The sequence below is a fragment of the Petaurus breviceps genome, unplaced genomic scaffold (assembly GCF_028583685.1).
Source record: "Petaurus breviceps papuanus isolate PSGF00001 unplaced genomic scaffold, PetGlider_PUasm1.0 207, whole genome shotgun sequence".
Lineage (NCBI taxonomy): Eukaryota > Metazoa > Chordata > Mammalia > Diprotodontia > Petauridae > Petaurus > Petaurus breviceps.
The window spans coordinates 14,104,740-14,126,987 of record NW_027185850.1 but is presented as its reverse complement, the minus strand read 5'-3'; the positions used below and the strand labels follow the sequence as shown (position 1 = coordinate 14,126,987).

At 43.8% G+C, this 22,248-nt stretch overlaps 1 protein-coding gene across 9 annotated transcripts in view; it reads left to right on the top strand.

The window, feature by feature from the left end:
* The window catches only part of LOC138164915 (nuclear factor 1 A-type), a 462,063-nt gene that overhangs the window by 326,220 nt on the left and 113,595 nt on the right, over positions 1-22,248 (top strand). For 8 of the 9 annotated variants that reach the window (XM_069092877.1, XM_069092878.1, XM_069092876.1 and 5 more), the window contains exons 5-6: positions 6,596-6,713; positions 14,488-14,615. In XM_069092877.1, the coding sequence (XP_068948978.1) occupies positions 6,596-6,713; positions 14,488-14,615 (246 nt within the window). Of the gene's footprint in view, positions 1-6,595; positions 6,714-10,682; positions 10,954-14,487; positions 14,616-22,248 lie in introns of those variants that run through there. The other variant, XM_069092879.1, reaches the window with a different exon arrangement.

The following is a 22,248-nucleotide window of genomic DNA, read 5'->3' as shown; positions in this document are numbered from 1 at the left end:
ACCCTTGATCATAGCATGAAGGCTAGCTGTACCTGGTTAACACAATCTGTGGGCCTTGAAGGCTAACTGTTCTAGATGAACCCAATACCTGGAAACTGAATGCTAACCAGATCGAGCTAACACAATCCCTGGACCAATAGCGGGTCCAGAATTGAATGGGGACTACTTTTGACTTCAGCTCTAGGCTAGGAAGAGACCACATCAGAAAATCCCTAACAGTAGGAACTTGTAGAGGCTGGAGGCACACTCTTTATCTATGGACAGTATGAGATGCATGGGACTTTGGGCCCACGGTGGAACTCAGATGTAATTATTTAACATGTAAGTACAGAAAGAAGGCTTGGGGACAGACAGACTGGCAGACAGATGGTCTTTCTCCAGACTACCATTGCATCCCTTTGGGGTCTCAGGGCTCTCAGATGTTGTTAAACAGTTGACCCTCCATTGTTGCAGGCTGAAAGGCAAAAACTAAGCTGCCCAAGTCTTTGGTTTTGGTGAGCCTGCATTATTTAATCAATCAGTCGGTCATTTATCAGGCAGCCAGTCATTAAGGGTCTGCCTGCCCCAGAATGGGCACCCACAGAACACTAGTGATCTAAATACAAACATCATATGGACCCTCCCCTTAATGAGCTTACATTCCATAGGAGAAGAATGTCTGAATTATTCATAGTAGAAAGAGAACAAATCACGCATCAGAGGACTTAAGACCACTCACTCTCTGCATGTGTAAGCATGGACAAATTATCCTAATCTCCCTGAACCTCCATTTCCCTATTTGTACAAATGAGGAGTTTTACTTAGAGGAAATGTAGGCCCAAGGGGATTAATTTGCCCAAGGTGCAAAGGTGTCGTTAGCATGTTTTTTCTTCACTGCCCAGAACCAGATACATGTGGTTTTCCTTCTTCTGGACAGTGTGGTTCAGTGGGAAGAGCATTATATTTGGAGGCAGAGGACCTGATCTTTAGCATGTCCCTCCTCTAGGCCTCAGTTTCCTCATTTGTAAAACAAGAACTAGATGGCCTCTCCCTCAAAATCTGTGATCCTGAGATCTCTTATTGTTGACCCTTCCAGCTCTTGTGATCATCATCACAGAATTAGGGAAACAGACTAAATTCTGTCTCTAACTTGTATCAGTGTAAACATGGGCAAGTCACTTTATTAGCTGAACCCCATTTATTCCTCTGGAGAATGGGATGATAAAACTTGGACTAATTATTCCCAACTCTTTTGGAAATAGTAAGAAGCTTTGTAAGCTGTGAAGGAGTATAGAATTGCAGGTTGGTTAAGTCACAATAATTAACCACAGTTAGTCCATTGGTTTAGTGTTAGGACACACAGAGGAAGTAAATTCAGAACTGAGATGTGGCCTCGGGTGCTGAAGCTCCCAAATCAACTCTTCTTTCTTTTATGATTCAATGCAGCCATTGGTTATTGAGCTCCAGCTGTGGGCTCAGCCCTCTTCCAGGTGCTTTGGTGGGAAACAAGAGAGGACCCTTCTCTCAGACTGGACAGGCAGCAAAATATGGTGTAAACACACAGATCCTGAAGGCAGGAACCCTCACTCTGAATCCAGGCTCCAGTTATAACCCTCTGGGCAGTGGGCAAGTTCTTACCATCTCTGAAATGGGGAGAATAATTCATAATTAGTCATAATACATATTTATATAATTATATAATATATAATTATGATTAATAATATATAATTATAATACGACACACTCAACAGATTTATAGATATAGAGCTCTTCTTTTTACCCCTTAGGAAGGTGAGACCCAGATTTGTTGTGAGGAAAACATGTTGGAATCCTCAAAGTTTCATAGAAAAGATGGTCTTTCTTAAACGCTGTAATACCAGTTAGATTCTTTATATTTCTGGCACTTATCAGGCTTAAGTATGCTTTTGTCTGAGTCACTGATTTCATCCATGTGGGAAGCTTCTGGTATGGAATCTCCCTCCTCCAATAAATGTTGGTACGTTCTCTGTAATTTATCATCTTAGTGAGCTTCCTAGGGCACTTAGAGATACTAAGTGATTTTTACAACAATCCTTCCAGGGGCAGAGATAGTTAAGATAAAGATGCTTACCACCATTTTCAACAAAGGTAAACTGAAGCCTAGAGAGGGGAAATGAATGGACGTGGGGCCCTGGTAAAAGACTCAGTGACTCCCACCCTGGTTAAGACAGGATAAGTGTTATTGTCCCCTTTTCTGGATGAAGAAACAGAGACTCAGAAAGGAGAAAAGACTTAGCCAGAGTCCCTCTTGATTTCAAAGCAACAGTCATTGTTTTGGGGTCCACAAAGCCATGTTTTCTTTTTTCTGTCTTGTTTCCCAAGATGAATTCCCAAAGAAAATTGGATTGGGTGGCCCTGCTACCAGGGATGAGTAAGCAGGGTCTGGATTGGAACCCAGACCCATCCCATCATGCCTTTTGTTATTTCATGACAAAATAGGTCATTCTATTTAATCTAGTATATTAATGGGCATCCCAGTACAGGTGATGTGGGGTCCAGGCCCTTTGGGCCTCTCCTGTTCCAGCCAAAGTGGCTGGCTTGCTGTGGTCTGATATCCCCATTCCAGAACCTGCCTCTCACCCTTCCTTTGCCTGTGGTGCTCTCTCTCTCTCTCTCAAAGCCTCAGCCCTTTCGGGATCAGCTACAGGAACCCTTTTGTGGTCCTCCTTCGCTGTTCACATCTCTCTCTGTCCTCAGAAGAACTTGTATTTATTTCTTTAAGTATTGTGTATTGTCCCTAGTAGAATGTAACGATAATAATCGTAAGTAGCCATACGTGGCATTTTAAAATACATTTGTAACCTCACAAATGTATCTCATTTGGTCTTCACAAGGACCTTGGACACAGCTAGTCAAATTTGAACTCAGGTCTTCCTGACTCCCGGACTAGTACTCTGCTCACTAGGCCACAGGGCCCTTCCCACAGGCTTAGAAGTACTTGAGCAGTTGAGATTTAAATTAAAACCCGTTATAAGAAGGTGTATTTTTAGCTCGACTTCTGTGGGATTTCTCTTTTCTAATCTCTTTAAATTCGGGCCTGCCACATCCATGCGTGTAATTTCCCCCTGCACACGCTCCCTTCTTCTCTGACATTTTTAAGGAGACACTTTGGAACTTTGATGTTATCTGTGATCTCATCAAGGAAAATATTTTCCCTACACAATCCACTTTCCCCATCCTTCCCACCTCCCTCCACTTTGCAAAGCTGACAAGGCCAAGGCGAGGTTTTCTAAAGCATTTTTTGTCCTCCCTACAGAGACAAGGGGTCAAAGTAAAGGTGCATCTGGCTGCTAGCTATGGCAAGAGTGGGGTGGGGGGAAAGGTGTGGAAAGGGGCCAGTGCTCCAAGTTCCATGAGAACTCTTTCTTCCATATCCCTCCCCCACTATTCTTCCTTATCTTGGTCTCATTCCTAATTCCCCTGGAGCAGAATGTGAAAGAGTGCTTTGAAAACCACTGAGGACTGTATAGACTTGAATGAGTGCAATTACTATTATGAGTGTAGTCAGGAAGACTCATCTTCATGAATCCAAATCCAGCTGTGTGACCCTGGGCAAGTCACTGAGCCCTGCTTGCCTCAGTTTCCTCATCTGTAAAACGAGCTGGAGAAGGAAATGGTGAATCATATCTTTGCCAAGAAAACCCTGAATGGGTTTTTGCAGAGAGTTGAACATGACTAAAAAATGACTGAACATCAACAACATTATTATAAGGTTCTGTCCTCCCCACAAAAAAACAAAACAAACACCACCATGTCTGTGGTGGGACATGGGACTTGTGACCTTGGCCCAAATGGATGCCTGACTTGTCTTCCTCTAGAACCAGAGGTTCTAGGTGTCCAACTCTGTCCAGGGCTTTGAAAAGGTAGAAGAGTTAACTCTCTCTTTGGTGATAATTAGTGTTCTTGCTGCTTGGTCAATGGGAGTTAAGAATCACAGAGATTATTACTCACGACTCTTAGGGTTGCCAGTTGTTTGGGACCCAGAGACTTGAATAATCCTCCCCACAAAAATGAATTTAAGACTGAACATATATGTGAATATACACACATGTATGCATAAAATATATAGGCATACTCTATATAATAGGTAAATATATATATACACATAGTGGATATATGTGTATATGCATACATTTTGTGGTTTTTCAGTCATGTCCGACTCTTGGTGACCCCATTTGGGGGTTTTCTTGGCAGAGATACTGGAGTGGTTTGTTATTTCCTTCTCCAGCTCATTTGACGGATAAGGAAACTGAGGCAGACATGGTGAAGTGACTTGCCCAGGGTCACATAGCTAGTACATATGTGAGTATTCATTTGAACTCAGGACTTTTTGGACTCCACACCCTACACTCCATCTACTGTGCCTCCTAGTTGCCTTCATGCGTACACATGCATATATATTTTGCATATGCATGTACATGGATAAGTGAATGTGTACACACGTATGCAGTAGATATGTATATATATACAGACCCCCTTCTTCCTCTCAGGAGTTTTTGGCTAGAACACTTCCGTCACTCCCGTGTTCCCTTAATCTCTCTGACTCCAGCTAGCTTGTTGCTTAGAATAGACTTCCCGTCCAGCGTTACTGCAGTTGGTGCAGTGGGCTTTTCACACTTAAGTCCAAGGTGTCAGATTCATTGATTAATTGATTGTGGCTGTTCTCATCTCGTTATGATATCTGGGCTACAGTGAGACAGGGTGGTCTTACCAAAGAGCGATGAGAACATGAATTACAAAAAGTGATTACCTTTATTTTTGTGTAAGCAGGGTCTTGGTTTATGGATTGGCTTAATGATAATAATAATAATAATAAACAATGAGCTCTGGCATTCGCGTGGCGCTTTCAGGTTTGCAAAGCACTCTGCAGATATTATCCCATCTGATCATCACAGTAGCCCTGGGAGGTGGCAAGAAGGGAGCGAGCATTTATTAAGCTCCTACCTGAGCTAAGCACTTCCCCAAAACAATCCCGTTTTATTCTCCCAAAACACTGAGGTAGATGCAGCAATCATCCTCATTTTACAGTTAAGGAAACTGAGGAAAACAGAGATGAAGTGGTGTGTCCAGGGTCATGCGCTGGTGAGTGTCTGAGGACAAATTCGAACTCAGGTCTTCCTGACTCCGACCCACTAAATCACCTACTTGCCCCCGTTATTCTTCCCTGTGAGTTTCTGTTAGAGCTTTTTACCCAGGAACATCATCCTTGGTGCAATGGAAAGAATGCTAATCTTGGAGTTGCCTAGCTTGTGACTCCAGGCCCTGCTGCTTAATTGGGCTTAGAAGTCCTGGGGCCTTCTCTGGACCTCAGTTTCCTCATCTGTAAAATGGGAATGATAATTATTATTATTTCATCTCCCAGGGTTGTTGTGAGGATCAAATGATAGAACATCTGACAAATTCTTTGCAAACCTTAAAGCATAAATGTTATGTTATGTAAATGTTAGCTAATCCTAATCATTACTTCTTGGTGCAAGGATGTCGGTGGAGGGAATGAGCCATCCCTACCGGGGCAATCCGGCAATGTGTCAGGATTATTATTCTGCCAAGGGAAGATTCACCTTGAAGGAAGATAAGGATTCCAAAGCTGAGGGGAAGAGGAAAGTTTCCTGACTTCAGGGCTTTCTTGTTCAAGTAGAGGAAGAGAGTCAATGAGATTATAACAGGACTTCTTTCCAAGTGGGAGATTCCCTGATTCTTCCAGAGACCAGAGGAGTGGAAGGGCCAGGGGTTGCACGCTCTGTTTTCCAGCCAAACTGTCCTACTTGCTGCTGGTATAGATGACATTCCATCTCCTTCCCCCCCACCTTTGCACAGGGCTATCCCTGATGCCAAGAGTGCCCTCCCACCTTGTTGCTTCCCCTTGAAACCCTCATCTCTCTTCAAAGCTCAGCTCAGGCACCTCTTCCTGCAAAAGACCTTTGCTGTTTCCCCGATTATCATTGCTGTCTTCCTTGCAGAAACAGAAACAGAACAAAGCAACCCTTTCTGTTTCTTTTACACAGATTTTATATTCCCTTTTCTCAGCCTCTCTCACTCTTTTCCTGAATGTTCTATTTGCTGTAGTTTTCAGAGCCTCTTCCTCCACCCAGTCATCTGTGACTCTCTTCACTTCTCCTCAATTGTGCATGTGTTGACATGTGGACGTGGAAGCCCCTTGAGGGCAGGAATGATTCTGTTTTTGTCTTTGTAAATGCAGATTACACCTGTGTGTTGGGGTAGGTGTTTAACAGATGCTTGTAGGACTGAATTGAATTCAGAATTTTATAAGTAACTGGGTAACAATAGGGGGGGAAAGGAGGGTGACATTTTAGGTTCATTCCAGGAGAGTTGGAGACCCGACCCAAGAAAGCTGTGGTTCTCTGAAAGTCGTTCCAGGAATGCTGGGGACAATAGTGGGAATGGAAAAGTACATGAGGAAAAAAGATGGTGCCCTAAAGAAAGATCTCCTTCCAAGGCTCAAGTGCCCATGACTGATTGTTTTGGTTCTATTACAGGAGAACCCATGCTAAATTGAGCCCTCTCTATTGACTATTTCTTCCCAGGACTTAACTGGATTTTTCCTTTGTTTTTCTAGCACCGATAGCTGCAGGAACTGGCCCCAATTTCTCTCTCTCCGATTTGGAAAGTTCTTCCTACTACAGCATGAGCCCAGGAGCAATGAGGAGGTCTTTACCTAGCACATCCTCGACCAGGTAGGTACTTGGGCTGGGGGGTTGTGTGTTGTTGATCTTGCTTGTGATGTTGGGCCAGGCTTATGATTTCATCAGCATCAAGGACTCCCAGTGGGGAAGCTCCCTCCCCAGTACAGCCCGTCACCTGCATGTTGTGGTCTGAGAGCCTTGTTCAGAGTCGTGCACCCAGTAAAGGGCAGAGGCTGGACTTGCACCTGACTCTAAGGCTGATTCGGTCCACTCCCCCACGCTGCCCTTCACCAGCATCATCACCAGCATCGTCTTTATCATTGCATTGTGTTCGCTTGCATGTCAGCTACTTCCTGTTGCATCGAGGAGTAGAGAGAGCATTGTGTCATATTTAAATAGCTTGATTTTACACCTCCTCCAATAGTTCTGTGACCTCACTGTTGTGGGCAGCCCTTCCACAGTGCAGATCACAGCCCATCCCTGCCTGCCCATTCTGTGCCCCTCTTGTTCAGGAACCATCAGTGTGTCTCTAGTGCTTACTGTGTGCTCAGGACTGTGCCAAGCACCGAGGGTGGGGGGATTCAAAGGAAATGGGAGCCATTATCCCCCACCCCAAAAAAGGAGAGAGCCACAGTAATCACTGACATCTTCCTGTTAGTGCTTTGAGATGTGGTGAATGCTTGACAAACATAATCTCATTCTAGCCTGACAACAGCCCTGTGAGGTAGGTGCTATGGAAGTCATTATCCCATTGGACACATCAGGAAACGGAGAAACAGAGAGCCCAAAACCCTGCCCAAAGGTACCCAAATAATACCAGAGGCGAGTTCTGAGAAAGCATATTAATGAGGGTAAAATCACAGGCTTCGGGATAGAAATGCTGCCAGAGCGCACAGATGAGGAGGGGACTCACTTGAACTTGGGCTACTCAGGGAGGGGGTCATGAAAGCAGAGAGGCTCCATATGGCCCCAGAAGACGGGCAGGGTTTGGAAAGGCGAGAGAAGGAGAATGGTTTAAACCAAAGCAAGGAAGTGGAAATGAGCACAGAATGAATAAATAGGATGGTATTGGAAATTGAGAAGAGTTTAGCAACAAGGGGTCAAATAGTGAACCACAGCATCCGAGGCCTTAATTAAAGAAGCAGTACTAATCAGTATATTAGTGAGGGTCACCAGGACACAATTAAACTTAAGTGTTTTGCAAAGAAAGATGGCCTTTAGCATGGACCTCCTAGAATGCATCATCATCATGGCCTGGAAGGAGCCCAGAATTCTCAAAATCTGTACAGGGGGTTCATCTGTTCCAACTGGTCCTACAAAGCTAAAAGGCTTCCAGGATAAGCCCAGTGGTGGACTACTGTTGTCTGTCTTTGCTAGACCAGTCTATGTTCAGGCAGGGTTCATTACCAGGTGGACTTCTGGGTAATGCAGTTCTTCAGCCACGATCATCCAGTAGAAGGAAAGAGTAGACAGAAGGCAGAATGGATAACCAAACCCAACCCAGCTGCCTGCTGCATACAAGAAACATTGAAAAAGCAGACATACACAGAATCAAAATGAGAAGTCAGAACAAAAATTAGGCATCAGGTGAATCTGAAAAAGCAAAACAAAAAGTTACAATATCAGTAGAGATAATGAAGCTGTATATATTTAAAGGAAGATAGACATTTATTACTAAATATATACTCACCAAGCATCATAACATCTAAATTCATAAAGGAAAAGTTAACTTATTTGCAAAAGTGATAAGATTTCTTCCTTAGATCTAGACACATGTATCCATAGACATCTAGACACATTTTTCCATAGCTAAACAATAGGGAAAATAAAGAACTAAATTAACTGTTGGAGGATTTGGACCCCAAAGACCTAAGGTGTCTTTTGAAGGGTAACATTAAGTAATATACATACTTCTCAACAGTACATGATACTTTTCTAAAAAGAGACCATGTGTGAATGCATGAATTATAAATAAATATTAAAATGAAATATTAAAATGTCTTATGCAGACCATAATGCAGTAAAAGTAGCAATTCATATAGAGAACATAAATAAAATATTTTTGTCCCATGTGGAAACCTGATAAAAACATTTCGAACAATGAATGGGATAAAGAATAAAGCATAGAGACATTAGTAACTCTATGATGAGACCAAAAAAAATAGAATTTCTGGAATACATGTAAAACAGTCTTGAAAGGAAAAAATATAGCCCTTACAACATACATTAACAAAATAGAAAATGGGGTCTAATGAACTGAATATGTAATTAGAACATTAAAAGCCAACAAATAAACCTAAGTTCCATGCAGAAGAAATCTTGAAAACTAGAGGAGAAATAAATAAGTTGAAAACAGAAAAGACAAAGAAGTGATAAACAACACTAAAATCTGGGGTTTCTTGAAAAGATTAACAAGGTCAATAAGCCTTTATCCAACCTGAGTAAAAAGAAGATTGAGTAAAATCATATTTTAAAAAAATTCATATGAACATGGTAAAATCACAGTGGAGAAATAAAAGAAACTATCAGAACCTACCAAATGTAGTTATATGTCAGGAAAAAAAGGAATTTAAAAAAAAATAAAGGATCATCTACAAAAATAACCAAATAAGCAAACTAATAGAGAACTTCATCCAAATACAAAAATAGAAATTGAATTCTCTATATAAGAATTACAAAATGAGAGGTCGAAGTGATCTTGTTTCAGACAGATTTATAGAATTCTATCAAACTTTTAAAGAATAATAAATAACAATACTACACAAATTATTCTCAAATATGGAAAAAGGAAATATGTTTCCAAACTCAATTTGTGATGGCCAAAACCAGGAAAGGTATGATAAAGCAGAAAAAAGTTAGACTTCAAAGACCCTCAATCAAGTTGTAGAGTTTTTATCAGTCTGCATTGGTGTGGGAATGGCCACCACTGATAAAATCATTGTTCCTAGGAGCATTGAGGTCAGTGTGTTGCCTCTAGGTAGTCTGCATCAGACGCAAAGAAATGAAATAGAGCAAACCAATAAAACATCTGGGATTTAATCCTCATGGAAATGGGGAAATTTTAGTATGAGAATCCCTTCCATCACTCAGCTGTGAGTCATTCATAGTTCTAAAACTGGAAGGGACCTTAGAAACTCTGTAGTCTAACCTTTTAAGTTTGCAGATGAGGAAACTGAGGCTCAGAAAGGTTAAGTAATTTGCTGATAATCACACAAGCTATAAGCATCAGAGGTAGAATTTGAACCCGTTTCCTCTGATTACATAAAAGTGGATCATTTTTTGCACAAACAAAACCAATGCAGCTAAAATTAAAAAGGAAACAGTGGGGATTTTTTGCAGGAAAATAAATCAGAATCTTTGATAGCATCCCATTCCCAGATATATTGATTGTGTGAGGCACAGAGAGATTCAATTCCTAGCCCAAGGTCAAATAGCAGGTCAGCTCAGGGAAAGGGCTTGAACACAGGTCGTCCTGATCCAAGCCAGGCCCTCTATCCACTCTAGGCAACTCTATCTCTAGAATAAACCAACAATAATATTATTTTCTAAATAAACTTGAGCTTTGACTATGACAATGTGTGGAGGAGGTGACAACCCAGAAAGAAATTTGACATCCCTATGTTTCAATTCAACAAGCATTTATTAAATATCTGCTCTTTTGGCACTGGGGATACAAAAACGAAAGGACAAACAGTTCCTGCCTTTAAACAGGTTTTCCTTTAAAACCATATATGCCTGTATGGTTATATTGTATAAATCCTATAAAATCGGGGCAGAAGTTGCCTCCTTCCAAGATGAGGGGCTAAAATTTTCAATTCTGAAAAGCCTGATTTGGAGGGCAATAGCGACTCACAGGACTGTTTCCCGCATATGAGGTGAATCCTTTTCCTTACCTTGTCTTTGCATATTTTTTGCCATTCACGAGCCCATATTTTCTTTATTTCGCCTAATCACCTCTGGGGCCAATGTCCGAAGTGAGATTGACAGCCGAGCGTCCCCTCCGTTCTGCCGCCCTTGTAGATTTCCATCTTACTGGAGAAGGGAAGAGGGAAGGTTGAGCGTGGTGAATCCTGCCTCCCCAGCTGATGCTTCGCATTCTCAGCTGTTGAAAATGCCAGTTATCCAGAACAAACAAACTGCCCGAAAGCACAGGTCAAATTCAATGTTTTGGGGGTCGGGGGGAGGGTCTGTGGTATCTTTGTTGTCCCTATCACAGCAGCGAGATGGTGAATGCATTCATTTGGCCGCGAGGTTGAGGAGGGTGAGCGCTCTCTGATGGGAGGGAAGGTCCTTTCGTCAGGCTCAGCTTGTTGGATGTGGACAGTCGTCAGCTGAAAGTTAGCATGCTGTTTGTTTTCCATGTGTGTTCGGCATGTGTGGCTCTCACATCCCGAGGACGAGGCCTGACTCTGCCCCGTCATCTTCTCTTTTGGCTTAAGGAGCAGAAAGGCAGGTTATTAATGTCACTTAGAGGCCCGATCACGGTCCTTGTGTTCTTCTGTAAATAGCTAACCCTGATAAGAGGCTAATTATAAACAGCCTCCTTAGTTAATAACTCAGTAATATGTTTGCTCTGCTCTCATTATCTTCTTCCTAGCTGGGCTCTGAAAAAAAAAAGTCTTTAAATGCATAAAGTCAGCAGCATTGTCAGTGCCCAGAATAGCCGAGCTTTACAGAGAAAGGGCCATCCATCAGTGGCTTAATACACGTATCTGATGCGTATGAGACATTGTCCACATTGCTGTGGAACAGAGGGAAATGATGAAATACAGCCCCTGCCCTGGAGTTGACTGTAAGCTTTTTGAAGACAGGAACTGAAACATTGTTTACCTTTGTCTCCCCAGCCCCAAACAAAAGTCACTACACAGAGTAATACAAAAGAGAGTCAGCACGGAAAGTGTGTGGAATTTGTACCCAGACGACCTGGGTTCAAATCCTGTCTCTGTCACTTACTGACTGTGTCATCTTGTTGAAGTTACTTAAATTCTCCAGGCCCAAGTTTCCTCAACTGTTAATAAAGGGCCTTGGACTGGATGGCCTCTAAGTGACCTCTAAGCCTTTGATTCCATAACCCTTTGAATGTTGGACTTGAAGTCAGGAAGACAGGTTCAGATCCCCTGCCAGATGTGTGAGGCTGGACAAATCACCTGAGGTCCCTCAGTTGCTGTTTCCTTGTCTGTAAATTAGAGATAACCATTCTATTAGCATACCTCACAAGGTTGTGGGGACACTCCAAGGAGATAATGTCTGGAAAGCACTTTGAAGACCCTTAAAGCACTATTTAGATGTCAGTAGCATCAAGGACAGTAGTTGGGAACCTGTTGGATTTAATTGGCCTTAGACTTTGCTGTGTATTTGAGAGAAAAGGTGCTTTCCTGACATATATCCTCATCCACAAACATACATTTGGGACCTACTATGTGTCAGGCATCATGATAGGTACTGGGGATGCAAAGATGAAAATATTTGCATTCAGATAATTCACATTCTGTTGAGGGAAGTGCCATGTACTCATAAGTAAACACAATACACGCTGAACCCCTACTGTGTGCCAGGCTCCGCACTAAGCCCTGCACAGACAAGAAAGGCGAAAACTGCCCCTGCCCCGAGGTGTTCAGAATATAACAGGGGAGGTGACACATGAAACAACTACATGCATACAGTTTATACAAGATAAACTGGAGATATCTCAGAGGGAAGGTGCTAGCGATCAGGGGGATGGGGGGAAAGGCCTCCTGCAGAAGGTAGGACTCTAGCTAGGGCTCTGAAGATAAGAGAGGACCCGGCACAGAGGACGGAGAGACAGGGATAATGCCGAGTCAGGAGATGGACCGTCATGGCATGAAGAACAAGGCGGTGTTGCTGGATCATAGACCATGACAGAGGGTGTGAGATTAGAAAGGGTGTCCTGGAGCAGGCAGCCCTTGGAAGAAGTAACAATGAGGAAGGGCTACCAGACAGCCAAGGCGAATGCACGGGGGCGGTAGATGGAGTGTGGGGCTTTTGGGCTGGAATGTAGAGTTCCTGAAGGGGAGTTAATGTGAAGCCAGATAGACTGGAACCTAGTTGGAAAGGAGATTAAATGTCACCAGGCCCATCCTTACAGCCTTTCCAATGGAGCCAAGCCTTCCAAAGCTCACGTTGCCCTGACATTGTCTTTAGGGCCCCATGGCTGCCTTCAGCCTGAAGTCTTTGATGCTGTGCTTTGTATATACGACATGGAACCATTTCTCTGGAGATGGCAGCTCTACTCTATGCCATTACCATTATTTTAACGGGTATTTTAGTCATTTAGGGCCTTGGGTATGGCCTTCAATGGGGCACACGCCATGTTGCCTCTCATTTAAAATGCAGAAAAAAGACAGTCACAATCAGCACTGCTCCTGATGAAGTGTTGGCCGAGTTGATTTGAATTGTGCCATTTGTGACTTAGGCAAAACCTATCTTGCTCTCTCTCCCACGTCCCCTTGTCAGAATTTTTTACCTTTCACTGGCATTTTAGCCAACCCCTTGCCGTAATCTATGAAACATCTGTGTTTCTACAGATACAGTGAATCACTGAGATTTAATATGAACTAAGAACCCTCTGATTGTCTTCCCTCAATGATACTCCCCAACATGGAAATGTCCCTGACCTTCTCTTCCCCTTCAGACTTCATATAGGAAGGAAAGAAAAGGAAATAAGTCATGTTTGAGTGTCTATTCTGTGCCAGGGACTACGCGAAGGGCTTTTACAAATACACCTGTGGGCTTGGTTTGGACAGTTCCCTGATTGACATATCATGTAATATTGTGTGTAATTGATGGTGTCATCTTATCTACCTAAAGGGCCCATGTTAATCTAAACTTTGTGTTTCTTCCATTGCCTCTGCATACAGCTGGCATTTAATGAGTATCTTATTTGGTTCCTATCTCTTATGACACATCATATAACGTCCATGAAGGCAGGGACTTCCACTTTTGTCTTTATATTCCTGTCATCTAGAACAGTGTCTTCCAAACAGTAGGCATTTAATAAGTGCTTGTTGGTTGTTGATTGACTAATGATATTTATAGGAACTTCTTAGTCTGCATTTAAAGCCCACAAGAGTCTGGTTCCCATCTATCTTTATTGGAAGATTTCACATTCTTCCCCCTCATGCTTTCTCCATTTCAGTCATGCTAGCCTGCTTGCTATACCCCCTTCATGCACTCTATAGTCTAGCTAAAATACTATTTTTGCTGTTCCTCATATGTGACGCTCCCATCTCCCACCTCTGTGCCTTTGCATGCACTATACCCCAGTTGATTCTCAGCACTAGTTAGAAACCATAGCTGCCTTCAGGGCTCCAGAGAGCTGCCTGATTTTAGTTCTCTGTCCACCCAAAGCTGCTTTTGTATTTCTTTATCTATCTGAGTATTTGTTGTCAGCACCCTCTTCCCTCAGAAGAAGTTCATTTAGGGCAGGGATTGTTTTCTCATATTCCCCCCACCTCTTTTCTTGGGATAACAGGTGCTTGATAAATGCATATTGAATGCCTGTCTTTTGTCCCCTAATGGGAAGCTCCAGGAGGTCCAGGACCCTCTCCCACCTCCCCTTACTGGTATTCCCCTATCAGCCCTCTGACTAGTGGAGGATTGTGTCAATATACTGCCTACCCCTAGTGCCTTGCACAAGGCTTTACCTTTCTATCATAGTAACTATTTTGAAAATGTTGGATGCATGACTAAATGAGTGAATCGGGAATTATTTCTTCCCATCCCTCCTTGCTAAGCCTGGAATGAGGTTTTCAGCAGGGAGAGATGATCGCTTTACCTTCTGAAACGTCTCCCTTCACTCTTCTAGCTCAACGAAGCGCCTCAAATCTGTGGAGGATGAGATGGACAGTCCTGGTGAAGAGCCCTTTTACACAAGCCAAGGACGCTCCCCGGGCAGTGGCAGCCAGTCAAGCGGATGGCACGAAGTAGAGCCAGGTAAAGGTGGCCAGAAGCTGGCACTGCGGGCTTGAGTATGGGCTGTACTTGGGAGGAGGACCCGAGGGAGAGCAGCAAGGCAGAGAAATGGTCCTGCAGTCACTTCCTCTCCCATGGCAGTCATCATCCATCTGGGCTCTCTTAGACGATGCTTTGAGAGCAAACCTCTCCTTTAAAAACATGGCAGCCCAGTTGTGGGATACCTTGGCTGGGCTGAAGGCCTAGGGCCCAACAGAGTTCATGGTGTGGCGTTAGAGGCTTACCTGTCATCACTGCCCAGTGACCTAATGTTCTGCCTACTAGATCCTTAAGGTGTAACCAATGTGGTTTCTTGATGGTATGTTAGAAATCTTGGTTAAAAAGTGATCTAATTTTCCATCAGAGGTTGGAAGGAAGAATGATGCCTTTAGGCTTGAAGGCATAGCTTGGATTCTTGGAAAATAGGACAACCCTCACCCCACCGCCTTTTTTGGAGGAGAGAAGGCAAGGCAATTGGTGTTAAGTGACTTGCCCAAGGTCACACATCTAGTGTCCAGTGACTGAGTCTGAATTTGAACTCAGGTCCTCCCGATACTCTATTCAGCACCACCTAGCTGCCCCACCCTGCCCCCTTCTTAAACCATTTCTTGGACATTATGATCTTTAAAATCTTTGACCTAAGTGCTGACGAAATCATGGTTTTCTGTGTGTGTCTTGGGTCTGAACCTGTGGGTTTATCGTAGTTTGGAACTCTCAGTGAGGAAACTCCCTCCGCCATTGCTGAGTGATGATTGCCCTGTAGCTTCTAAGGGTAGGATTGGCTGAGGTGCTGAAGTGTGAGTGACTGGCCCAAGGTCACACATCCACTACATGTCAAGGTGGGATTTGAACCCGTCTCTCTGACATTGAAGCCAACTCTTTCTTGACTGTGCTAGGGTGCCTGCTGTACACATACCTTCCACCGCACTGTAATCTAATTTAATTCAATTCCTCAGGCATTTATGAAGTGCGTATAATATGTCAGGCTCTACTCTGCCTACTGAGGACGTAAAGACAGCAGTGCCTGCCCTTAGGGAGCTTACATGTTACTCTGGGAAGGAATTCAAGAGTGATCCCAGCAAGAGGCTGAGTTTGTTTTCCAGGCACCAGCCTGTGTGTGGAGAGGTTGGTAGTTCAGTAATGAACTCTGTAGCCAGGGTGGTGAATAAAAGCAAGACCAGAATCAGATGATTTCCCTTCCTAGGAGTCCCCGTTTTGCTTCTGCAGTCATGGTGATAGGAAGGCGGGCAGCCCAAACTTTTCAGATCATCTATGAAACTTAACTTAGCTGGCAGTCAGTCAAATGGGAGACCTTGTGCCTTATCTAGCCTTATTCCTTTCTGTTCATTTTTGTGGCATTTGCAAAAATGCTTAACCATAGCTGAGGGTATAGGGTCTTAATTCATCTCCACTCTCCAGCTCTCCCCACTTCACCAAGGTCATACATTTGACCAGACCAGTCCATAGTAGATGGCCACCATGCACGTTAGCATTGGACCACAGGTCTCTAGCTGAAACCAACTTAGCCTTATCTGAAAGAAGCTGTGATCTATGAGCTTGGAAATATGAGGAGAACTGCGGCATTAGTACTTTCCTCCTTCAGACTACCAATGACATTGACTCTGTGTTCTCTATGACCTTTGCTAAGTGCTAATGAAAATTTTATAGGCTGCTGAAAAACTGTCATAGGCCAAAGGATGACTTTGGATCTCTTTGGCGAGCCTGACAGGTAATTGTGTCCATTCCTCCTTTCGGTGAAATAAAGATATGGATTTGCCCTTTCACAGGTATAGGCATACTTCTTCTTGAGGGTGATAAATACATCTACATTGCCGTAATTGTGATAATCAGGCAGCTGGGGGGGGGGGGTTCAGTGGAAATGGTGCTGTTCATGGAGTCAGGCAGACCTGGGTTCAAATCTAACCAGTCACTTCATCTCTCTGTGCCTTCATTTCCCCATCTGTAAAATGGGAATAATTATGGTACCTATCTCCCAGGGTTGTTGTGATCAAATGAAATAACTTGTGTAAAGTTCTCTGTAGACCCTAAACCACTACATAAATGCTAGCAATTGCAATTACTGTTAGCTATTCTTATTTATGGTAATGGGGGTGATGGAGAGGAGCCTTCTTTGGTGTTGCCCCACTGACCAGTCATTTATCTTTAAGTTCCTAATATGTCCTGTGCAGCTAGGTGTACCATGGATAGAGTGCCAGGCCTGGAGTCGAGAAGATCTGACTTCCCTTCTGGCCTTAGACACTTACTAGCTTAGTGTGACCCTGTGTAGATGGACATTCTGTTCCAGGAGAGATGCCCAAAGAGTAAATCCTCTGTATGAGGAGGAGGTCCCTGCCAGGTCTAAATCTGTGGTCTTGCAGTCCTGTGGGCCCAGTCCCTACCTTTCCAATCTCATCTTTTCATTTTAATTTCAGGTATGGAAATCAGGATTGGGGGAGGGAGGAGGAGAGATTTCCATCCAGCCATTTTCCGAATGGAAAGTCATAATTGAAACAATGCCTGAGGGGCCTTTAAAACCTAACCCAAGGATGTCACACATGGTAATGGTGAATTTGGTGTCATTAACTTTCACCAGCTCTTTGAGATGGGTAATTTATGCTGCCAGATGGTCCGGCCTGGGCATTTTCCATCAGGCCATATCCCCTCCTTGGCACCGGGAACACCTTTCTGTTGTACCCACACTTCTCTGAATCTGTTCCCAGGAGGACAGTTAATTGAGTAGGAGGCTTTCAGCAGTTCACTTGTGTAAATTACCCCTAGAAGTAGTCTTGGGAGAGGAGTATCGGCACTTTTTTTTTAGTTTCCTTAGGGCAGAGTGATTCTCCTAAGTAAGGACTGAGGTCTCCCTTTGCATCTAGACCCACTGGGACGCGTAGACTAAGTCCTGTTTCCCTCCCACCTTCACCTGGGCCCGTGGGATTATGGGGGAGCTCTCCAGGCCAAAGTCAGGAGGAAGGCTGCCAGAAGAGACAAATTTCCTGGAGCGACCGGAAGGCTTTGAAAGTAAAACAACCAGACAAGTTGTAAATTACTTCTGCTCTCTCTCATACCTACGGTGGCACACTTCTTTCCATTACTTTATCTCAGCACTTTTAGTGCATAACTCTTACAAACAGGGAAGAAAGGCAGAAAAGATTAAAAATGTGAGGTTAAAAAAAATCCAGACAGCCTTCCAACTGACTGTGGCCACTTTGCTAATAAACAGCCTTTGTTCACCCCTGTGGAGTTACGTTTTCCAGTTATCTTAAAACCCAAGGTTGCCAGTTGAGTTTTATGGCTTTAGAACTCATTATAATGAAATGATTTCTGCAGAGCTCTATGGGGCAAAATCATCTCATGCACTCACAGTCAACTCGGGATGGTCTGCACTAATTGGGGATTAGGAGGGTGGAGAGGAGGCGTGGAGAATCCCAATAAGCAGATTCCATTCCTCACTTATTTTCTTTGGCTTCTCCATGCATTTCTACAGTTGGTTATGGTGGATGTTTTGGTCATTCCTTTCAAAACAAAATTCAGGACAGTCTCAGGAGGGAAAGTGGGGAAGCCATTTCCCATTCCCTCTGTCTGCCTGTCCTCATCTCTGATCTGGAGGATAGAAAGGATCCTTAACACCAGTTAAGCATGATTGCTTGCTCTCAAACTTCTCCTCTAGTAAGATTGAGGTCACAATTTGTATCTCAAAGGGAAAGTTATAGCCAACAGAGTATAAGATTAGGTGCAATTCAGCTTGACAAATATTTGTTGCAAGCCGACTGCATCCAAGTCACTTGGCTTATTATATTGCCTTGTCATGTCCATGATAAGGTGCTATCAGCAAAGACAGAGGATGATCTAAGCAGAACACTGGAGCTCCAGTCGTCAGGATCAGAAGCCACATTTTAGTAGATCATGTGCCCTGGGCAAGCCATGGCTTCTCTGGGCCTCAGTTGATACACCTGTAAAATAGGGCTATTAATTCTTGCCCTGCCCACTTCCTTGTTGTTTCATCACAGGATCATAAAATCTTAGAGTTTTGAGTTGGAGGGTATCTTGGGAGCCCTCCAATCAACTCACTCTTTTTACAGAGAAGGAAACTGAGGCCCAGGGAAGTAAAGTAGCTTGCTCAGAGTCGCAAACATTGTGAAAATGAAAGGCTAGGCTTGCTTTAACCCAGAGGCCTGGATTCAAGAGCCAGGTAGTTTGGGTGGCCCCCTCAACAGGGCTGTTAAAACAATGGGTCTTTGTTTCAGGAAGAATGCTGGGGCCATTCAGAGTTCTTCACAGTTCCCCAAAGGAAACATAACTCTAAGGCATGATTTATTATTTGATACAATTAGGGTATTAGCCAAAAGTGGCATCTGAGCCCTGCTCTGAATGCTTTGGGGGGCTTAGCTATGGAGGAGGCCTCCAGGTGCCCCCCATCTGGGGATAACTTTGTAACGGGTTTCTCCAAGCCCCAGAACAGCACAGGGAGCCTTCAGGTGAGATCCACAGTCACTCAAAGGGATGGGCTACGGCCTCACCATCCACATAGGAAAAACTAAATGGACAAATAAATAAATTTTCACACTTTTACACACACACACACACACACACACAGAGTTACAAATATCTCTCTATATATTATATATATATATATATGTCAATATATATAAATGGATATCTACCTTTCAATAGCTATATGTGTATATACACACATATATATCTATCTACTAATATACATATATACACAAATATATTTATCTCTTGAAAGATATAAACATCTATATCCGTATCTTTATCTCTTGATAGATTAGATATACATATATAGCTATAGCTAGAGACATGTGTACATCTTGTCCATTCCAGAGATGGGAGGAGGGTACATTGAATTAGCACAGAAATGTGCAAGTCTGGAACAGTCAGTGCAGATGGATACACAGTTGATTGGGAGGAAGAGAGTGGACTCGATTCCCCTGAACATTCTACACAGTGCTGTCATCATCTTCATCATCAACACTGGCAGCAGCTAGCATTTATATAGCACTTTGAGATTTGCAAAGCATGATATAATTATCTCATTTGATTCTCATGGCAACTCTGGGAAAGAGATACCATTATTGTCCCCATTTATCAGTTGAAGAAACTGAGATAGACGGAGGTTAAGGGACTTGATCAGGGTCACATGGGTAGTAAGCTGTTGAGGCAGGATTTGAACTCGGGTGCTCCAGAGTCCAGGTCCTGCAGTCTATCCACTTCAGCCCCTGGCAGCTTCTGTAACGATCCCTCATTTTTCCCTAGCGCCAAAACCTGTCTTTTAAGCGTTAATGTCCTTCCAGCAGTGCTGTCAAATTGTGAATCTTGGCTAATCACAATCTCCAAAGAATCCAAGTTGTGGGTGATCCGTAGGACACTGAGCGTTAGTGAGAAGATACCAATTAATCTTCAAGTCACTTGCCAAGGATGCTTCAGTTTCTGGAGGATGAAAAATGAGGACCATCCAGAGGGCAGTGGGAAAGCATGTGATGAAAGTGAGCAGTGGCCAATGGGGAAATGGGATGGATAAGTGGAGTAGAGAACGTCACCAAAGGAGTGTGGGAGCGAAAGAGATGGGTGAGAAAGTCATTGTGGTCTTCTCAATGTCAAGAAAAATGGAGGAAGCACCCACCCTCCAGCCCCAACCCCCAGTGCCTAAGGTGAGCCTAGTGGACGATAGCGACCCATCAGTGGACTTTTGTTTAGCAGTACTGGGCGCCATGCTAAGTGCTGGAGATGAAAACCAAGCAGCACCAGCCCCCTACCCTCCAAGAACTTACATTCTAATGGAAGAGACAGTGTGTGCCTAAGTCAATGCATTTGTTACCCATATAAATTTGATACAAGGGGACCTCAGAGGGGATGGCACCAGGAAAGGTCTCCTGAAGAAGGTGACCGAGGATTCTCAATATCATAGTTCAGGAGGGGATGACTTCCAAGGGTAGGGAACGGTCACTTGGGAGGCCCAGAGATGGCGGATGAAGCATCATGTGGGAGGACCAGTAACCGGACTCCTGTGGTGGAACCCGTAGAGTATATGGAGGGAGGGGGGAAGGAGAGTCATGTACTCAAAGATTTAAAAGCCAACAAGGGGCCGGGTTGTAAGGAGCCTGAAATGTCAGACGTAGGAGTTTCTGTTTGATCCTAGATGTACTGGGCAAATAACGGATGATAGTTGAGATGATGAAAAGGAATGAGTTGATGGCAGTCTGCGTCAATGGGGGCATACTGAGATCAGTGAAGACCCCAGACCCAGTATGTTTGGGGGTGGTTTAAACACCAGGCCTTCCTCTCCTGTGGCTGGAAACCTCTTCTCCCCCACTACCTGCTTAAGAAAGCTGGCCTGGCATTGTGCATACTCTTGGATGGACCAGAAGCTAAAAAGGTGGTTGCTTGACTGTGGCAGTTGCCCTGTTTCACATTTTGATAGCCCTTGCATTGTATGGTGCTGGGGCAAGGAATCACGAGTCCCTCCCTGCCTCTGTCCCTCCAGCTCCCAAATGAAGGAGTGGTACCCCCTGGCCTCTCCTTTCAGCTTCTGTCCCTTCCAGGCCTGCAATCCCATGATTGAGAATTAGGTTAATCCATTTGGATGTATACAGATCAGCTCTCATAGCCCTTTGCATGCCCAAAGGATGATTGGCTTGCTTTTCACTGATTGTTTCCCATCCCAAACACTATAGAAGGCTGTGTTTACCACCTTTCACTTGGCTAGCTCACAGTCCGCGGGAGGAGCATTATCCTTGCCAATAAAAATGCAGCAGACTGGTAACAATGGTGCATTGATCATGGACACTCTGCTGCACTAGCATATATTAGGGGGAAATGATTAGATCTCCTCGTCGTTGGTTGTAATGGGAACACTCACTGTTTCAGAGCATTGCTATAGGATCAATGTCTTGGCTTTGCTTCTTTGCTTAGGGAACAATGGGAAGCCTCTATGCCAGGACCACATCCTCTTCCATTATCGCCTTCATATTGGCATCTTCTCATTAGAGGTGGGGGCACCAGGGAGCATGTCGAGATGAGCAAGGGGCCTGGGGCCTTTCTTTAATTCAGAATGAAAAAACCTGTGGGTGCTGAAAGGAGCATTCTGCCTGCTTTTCCAAAAAGTCCATGATTTATTTCCAAAAACATTTTTTCCATGCTCAGAAAGGCACTAAGAGGCCCTGATATCATAGAATCAGGATTGTCATGACTAAAAGTGGCAAGAAACCTCTGAAACCTTCTAGTTGAACCTCTGTTCATATAAGAAAGCCAAGCTGCATGCTACACACCCAGCAGACGGCCACCCATCCTTTGCCTAAAGATGCCATTGCTAAAGGAGATGCTATTGGGGGCATCTCTAATCCATAGATTGCAAAAGCCCAAAGAGACCAGTGAATCCAGGTGAGCCACTTGAAGGCCAGGACCATGTTTTTGCATTTCCTTTTATCTCCAAAACATATAGCATTTAATAAATGCTTGCTGATTGGCTCTCTGAAATATGGGGGAATACAACAGATAGTAGTAATTATTGATGATGACGAAGATGACAGACAGACAGACAGATAGATAGATAGATAGATAGATAGATAGATAGATAGATAGATGATGGATGGAT